The 6,884-nt window shown below is 44.2% G+C and overlaps 1 protein-coding gene across 1 annotated transcript; it reads left to right on the top strand.

Moving 5' to 3' along the window:
* Positions 1–54: 54 nt before the first annotated feature.
* On the top strand, positions 55–6,204 carry LOC104399134 (PR domain zinc finger protein 14-like; the record flags this gene model as incomplete). The annotated part of the gene is made up of 4 exons (XM_010016816.1): positions 55–325; positions 1,694–1,896; positions 3,803–3,904; positions 5,977–6,204. Coding segments are annotated over 4 exons (804 nt in total), but the record flags the coding sequence as incomplete, so codon positions are not given.
* Positions 6,205–6,884: the final 680 nt, after the last annotated feature.

The raw sequence follows: 6,884 nt of genomic DNA, 5'->3' as shown, positions 1-6,884 counted from the left end.
GTGTGCGGGAAGGAAAGATCGGTCAAACCTGATCGGGTTCTCCCTGCTCTCCAGATCTTTGAATGCGATCGCCTGAGCCACTTCATAGACGGGAAGGGTGCCTCTGGCAACTGGATGTCCCTGGTGAACTGTGCCAGGTTCCCCGAGGAGCAGAACTTGACGGCTATCCAGTGCGAGGGGCAAATCTTCTACGAGAGCTGCAAGGAAATCTTGCCGAAGCAGGAGCTGCTGGTGTGGTACGGCGATTGCTACGTGCAGTTCCTGGGCGTCCCAATCAGCCCGAAGGACATGTCAGAGGGGAAGAAGCCCCCGGAGAACCCCGAAGGTGAGCCTGCCAGCCCCTCATGCCCATGGCCCTGCGTCTGACCCGGGGTTAGATTCGCATGAAGAAAGGTAAAGGAACTCGGGCACCACCATTTTCCATCTGTGTTTTACTTTGAATGCTCCCCAGTCCCTGCGGTGAGCCAGTGGCAGGGTGACCGGCCCTGCCTGCCCCCCTTCCCTTCCCTTCAGTCCCAGTACGCCAGAGCAGCAGCATCCCCTCGGCACCGCGGACCACACTGAGCGCTTCTGCCAGCTTGGTGCAAAAGTCTCCTCGTTTGCGTTTCCTCGGGGAGCTGAAGTTGTTCGCCGACGGCTGTAAAACATCTAATGATGCGGGGCTGGGCTCCCCTCGGCCCCGCGTAGGGGAGGAGGGACGCATTTTGAGACGAGAGGGACTTCTGAGCGGCATTCCGGTTTTGGTCCTGTTTTATCTTATGATCGCACATGCCTGACTTTATATTTTTCGTACAGTTAACACTCGGTAAATGTGGCAGGCAGAAATCGTTGCGATCCAATAGTGCCGATATCACTTGCAGAACAAATGTCAAACACCCTTATTCCCGGAATAACTCTGCTTATAATGCACAGAAAATACACGCTCTTCTAATAAGCAAAGCTTATGTATGGGGAAAACGGGTGTATGCCAATGCAGGGCAGGCTAGGGTGGGCGAGGTGCCAGAGCAAGGAGAGAACCAGATTGGCATGGGAATTTGGCAATGTTGTCTTTGGGTGCCTGGTTCAGACAGCTGGTAGATTGTTCGTTTCATTTTAAGGCTTAAGCCAAAGTTGCTTTTATTAACGGCAGAAAAAGGATGCGTAAGCATTTGAAAAATGTCCTGTCACTGTTGTTCTAAATTCAATGGTTGAGAACAGTTTTAAATACAAAAGAAAACCAAATGTGGTTTTGTTCTACAGTATTTTGAAAACTACCTAGAAAAGCCGTGCAAGTTTATTTTTCTTTTGGGGATGGGAGCTAAATTTACGGACAATATTAGTATGAGATGCCTGGCAGTGTTTCCGTGTGGGGAGATGCTTTTGCACGGGACTCTGCGTTGGTTTTTCACATTCTCTCCCTGTTTAGGGAGAAACAAGGGTGAACCGCTGTCCTTGCTGTAGTCGGTAGCTGAACCCAGTGATTTTACCTGGCTGTGGGCTGTAGTTTACTGCCCCCCGTTAGAAAGGCAAGTGGAGCAGTGTCAACCGATGGGTATTTTGTTAATGGTTTTGCCAGAATCCATTTACCGTTATTGTCCTCCCAGAGACTTAAAATTCCCAACTGGGTACCAGCTCTGGGAATGCAGCAGGTTTGAAAGGAGCCCCTGGTGCTTCTGTGTAATGGAGAGGTGGCCCTTTCCCTTCTCCCATACAGAAGCCGGGGAGAGCTTTAAGTGCGAGCGGTGCGGCAAGGTTTTTGCCTACAAGTACTACCGGGACAAGCACCTCAAGTACACCCGCTGCGTGGACCAAGGGGACCGCAAATTTCCTTGTCACCTCTGCAGCCGATCCTTTGAAAAAAGAGACAGGCTGAGGATCCATGTTCTCCACGTTCACGAAAGGCACCGACCTCACAAGGTGAGCCTGCCCCTGGGTCACTCTGCAGGTACTGGCTCTTCTGGGGGGACCAATCGAGGAGTCTTTTTTGGCTGAGGTAGGATGCTGATGGTGTTCTCCCTCCTCCAGTTGCCCTGGCAGTACTCTGGAAGGACCAGTCTGCCTGTACTGGAGGAGTTTGTCCGGTGCAGCAGAGCTTAGTTAAAGAAGTTTAATGGATTTACATTGAAAAAACAGTCTCAGCGAGACCTTGAAAAGAAACAATATTTCTTCTGGGCTCTTTGGATGTTTCCCTGTGGGTTTTGCTACTTTTCTGACACAGTGTGGTGCTAACTTGTTTGAACTGGGTCTGAAGAGATGAAGTCTGTTACCCTTCACTCCCTCCCCTCAGCCTAAGAACTGACAGACATCTGTGTCTGTTAAACAAAACAGGAGCTAAAAGGTTTACACCCAATGGAGAGCAGATTTTCAATTGATGGAAACAAATCATTGACGAGATACTTTCTTCATCTGCACCAAACACCTCTCTGTAGCATCAGTTTTCTTTAGGATCCCTGGGGGTGGACAATCAGACTTTTCCTAAAGGCTTGGGAACATGAAGTAACAGTGCTTGAAATGTCAGTTAAATCAGTCCTGAAAAAATCCTCAAAATACCTATTTTATAGATCATCCTGCAATAATGTGACTTTTTCAGGGAAAACTTTTTCAACTAAATCAACAATATTACAATGTCAGTGCACCAGGTTGGTTTAGTTACAGGTGAAAAACATTATTTCATTAAATATGAGGCGTCAAATACCATCTAGTTCTTATTAATTTCATTTCCTAGGGCATTTGTTTTGAAATGAATATTAAAGAAATACTTCAGAACAGCAGTAAGATAAAACTTATTCTGAATATATTGCATTTGTATGAGAACTGATCAACTCAAAAAGCAAAGATGGAAAATACTTCAGTATAAAATAAACACCTTCTTTCAAGACCAGTCATAGAGTAGTTTACTTTGAACTTCTGAAAGATAATTTCTTTCCAATTATTGTAGGGGAAATTGATTTGGGGGTCTTATAAATTGCACTAAATCAGTGCAAGTCTCTCAAGTGACTCTTCTGAATTGGTCCAGGCAGCAGCTTGAGGATGCTATTTGTTTCACTCCTGCCGAGAGGCACTTCTCTGACAGGTCAAGCTGTAGGCTTAAGTGTGTGACTGACTTGCCATTTCTAAAAAATAAATGGTTATTTTTTTAAAATTTATTTTTACTTTTAAGATTTATTATAAGATTTATAAGATTATTTTAAGATTTCTTTTAGGAAGTTTAAAATTAAAAATAAAAACTGGAGCTTGGTTTACATTCTGAAGAAAGTGATTTTACAGAAATGTTCTGACTGTGATTACTGGAAGTCAGTATTGTCTGTTTATGTTCTGAAGCATGATTTTAAATTAAACCATCTTGACAACACAAAAAAGCTTTGACATTTTGCATGACTTTTCATTTTAAGATTTCTTTTAGGAAGTTTAAAATTAAAAATAAAAACTGGAGCTTGGTTTACATTCTGAAGAAAGTGATTTTACAGAAATGTTCTGACTGTGATTACTGGAAGTCAGTATTGTCTGTTTATGTTCTGAAGCATGATTTTAAATTAAACCATCTTGACAACACAAAAAAGCTTTGACATTTTGCATGACTTTTCTTTTTTTTTTTAAAAAAAAAAAAAGTTCTTAAAACCAGATAAAAATTCTGACTGTACTTGAAATTGTTACTGCTTAAATTTACTAGTGTATGTACACAAATACATGGATATATGTATATAGATAAAGATATACATAAATATGTAGGAAAATACATGCAGACACTCTATATATCTGTTTTTTCTTTTGAACTATGCTGGTTTGTGCTTCCTTTTACCTTTGTCCATTTTTTCTTTCCCAGTGCTCAGAGTGTGGGAAGAGCTTTTCTCAGTCCTCCAGCCTGAACAAACACCTGAGGGTTCACTCTGGGGAGCGCCCCTACAAATGTGTGTACTGCAACAAGGTAAGGCAAAGCTCCATCTGTGCTCTGCTGCATCCCTCTGTCTGTTCTCTGCTGTGCTTAGCATCACACTGCACCTGCAGGGAGGTGACTCTTTCCATGCTCAATTTCATTTTTTCCATTTTTTATCTCCTTAAGTTGTTAACCAGATAAGTTGACTATATTCTGGGCACAGTTGTGAGTTGAAGTGACAGGGCTGGCTGAGATTGAAGAAACACGGTCTTGTCTCCTGTTGCAGAATTTGTTCCATCCTAGCTGAGACAATTGCTGTGGGGAAAGGATCTAGAAAAGTATGAGAGCATTTCAACTACCATTCGAGGCAATCAGCTAGATGCAATACTCTCCTTTTTCATCAGATAGGTAGTTTTTGATACTGCTGGCATTGCTTCTGGAGTGCAGTGAATAGATTTGGCCTGTAAGCTGAACCTGCAACATACAACTCTGTGTATGCTTGGAAGTAACGGGGCCATTGGTGTGCAACTGGACACAGAGGTTTCATCTGAAAAAGAACATGAGTAAAGCCATACAGCACTGATCAAAAATGTGCCTAGCTGTGATGCTCACAGCAGGGATGATTCAGGTGAGCTCTTCCCATGAGAGCAGTGACAGCTTTCCCAGCAGACAGGAGGTGGATGGATGTACATGCTGCTGCTGGGTGAAAATCGGTAGGACTCCAGGTGCTATGGAGTGTCCACACAATGCAGAAGCACTGTTGTCATGTAGCAAGGTGCTCCTGATTTTGGAGAAAGAGAAGTTTTGTTACTGGCTGGACTAACACAGAGCAAAAGTGTCCTATGCAAAGATTCCTTTGGCTATTACATTTTTTAGTCTCCCAGACATCCTAAACACTTGTAGGCAGAGTTTAAGATGAAATGCCATCCTTTCATCTTCTGATCACAGGGAGAGATGGCAAAGCTTTACAGGTTGCTCTGTGAACAGATCTCTTAAGACACATGGGAGCCTTGACCAACCCACAGCCATTTTGGTAGGACTGTTGTTGCAGATTGGATCAGGTTAAACCTTTAGCCCTATGGCTGCAGGATGCTGCAGCTATCCTGGGACACAGCCATCATTTCTGTGACTGGGAAGCCAGGCGCTATTTCAAAGCATCCTCGTCTGTGCCTCCTATGCAGTCATGATTCCTCTTTGCCTCTTTTACTTCTAATGATGGCTGTACTCCAGCACCGCTTTGCTTTCCTGGACCCATTGCTCATTATCTCAGTGACATCGTGATTAAAGCAAAAATTTGAGGTCAATATCACCATTCTGGCCCTTAAACACACTTTGCCCCTCTCAATAGACACCTCCAGGGGCTTTTCTATAGGAATCACAGATCTGTTTGCTCTCTAAGGTTCCTAGTGAAACGGTATCTGACATGTATTGCTCTTTGCTGTGAAAACTTGCAATGGTTCAGCAACTTAATGGTACTAAAGAGGATTTCTTTTGTGTGTTCTGCAAATAGTGAGGGGCCTGAAAGTGTCTCTCTTGGATAAAAAAAAATGGGGGAGACACTGGAAGCTTTGCAACATTCCTACTCCAGTCTTGGTGAGAAGGTTTTCTCTCCAAATGGAGGACGCATCTTTACGATGGGGACAGTGTGATTGTGCGCACTTTGCTACTCAGATGTGTGTGGGGAAACAGGCTGGAAGGTCTGAGTGAAGGAAAGCAGAGTATGATGGAGTGGGGAAAATGAAACCTCAAAAGATGGATGCTGGATTGCATAAATGAATTCTGGCAGCTGAATCCCCAGCTGCCAAAGTATGTGAATATGGATCTGGCTTTGAAAATAAAAACTGAAAGGAAAAGCTGCATTATGTTTCCTAAACATAAAGTAGCTACAAAGCTAACTAGGACAGTATTGACTTCTTATCCTTTGACATGTAGAAGATGTGTCTGGTCAGAAATCTTTGTCTGAGATTCATCTAATTCCATGAACTCAGCCACATCTATATAGCAATAGCTGTTGGCTTCTGGTTCCTTGTTGCTGTGAGGTTGGATTTTTTCCCTTAAGTTACCTGAGAATGTTGAGTTATTTGAGGACTTAATGGATTGCTTTCAACTCCTTACCTTTGCAGGCATTCACGGCATCCAGCATCCTGCGCACTCACATCCGCCAGCACTCAGGGGAGAAGCCATTCAAGTGCAAGCACTGCGGCAAAGTCTTTGCCTCGCACGCAGCCCACGACAGCCATGTGCGGCGCACGCACAGCAAGGAAAAGGGCTGCATTTGCTCTGTGTGTGGCCAGCACTTCCCGCAGCAGGAGGATTACCAAGTCCACATGAAGGTTCATGACTCTCATTAGTCAAATAGTCAAGGACTCTGTGGACATGACCTGGACCGGCTTATGTGTGTATCTGTCTGTGTGCATGTGTTTGTTCATAGTTCTGTGCACATCACAGAAGGTGACATTTACCCTCACGGTGACTCTCTAGGTACATCCAGTCTTCTGGATCCTGGCCATAGTTTCTCTGGGTACCCTGATGCCACACTGGACTGTGGTAAAGGCCAACACGTGCTTCCCCACCTTTCCCCTTCTCTCCTCCCATACCCTAATTTTCTCAACAGGGAAACATGGGTAGGAGGAATTTTGCCTCCCATGAACCTTTTGTGCACAAATACCACTATGAAGAGTGTTTCCATGTCTCTAATGTATCACATCTGTGGACTGCCTGGTGCAGTGCATACCAAAGCTTCTGTGAGGGATGATTTTAACAAGTGCGTTTCCCAAAGCCAGGTTTACCTCTTTGTTTTGTTTGGATGCATGACCAAGTATGGGGTCTACTTCCCCTTAATCTGCAAGTCTTTTAATGTTGCTCTACTTAAATGTGAACTGCCTCAAAGATACTGACTACTGGACCAACATAAGTGTATTTAATTCCTTCATTCAGCTGCCTGGACACTGGGAGCTCCAGGGCACTGAGACCAACTCTTCCAGACAATGCTGATTAGGCATGGGGGAGAGGACCGGGGTGTGATGAGATA

Source organism: Nestor notabilis, unplaced genomic scaffold, assembly GCF_000696875.1.
Source record: "Nestor notabilis isolate BGI_N333 unplaced genomic scaffold, ASM69687v1 scaffold10296, whole genome shotgun sequence".
Taxonomy (NCBI): domain Eukaryota; kingdom Metazoa; phylum Chordata; class Aves; order Psittaciformes; family Psittacidae; genus Nestor; species Nestor notabilis.
Note: the sequence above shows the minus strand (reverse complement) of the source record. Positions and strands in the feature narration are given on the sequence as shown.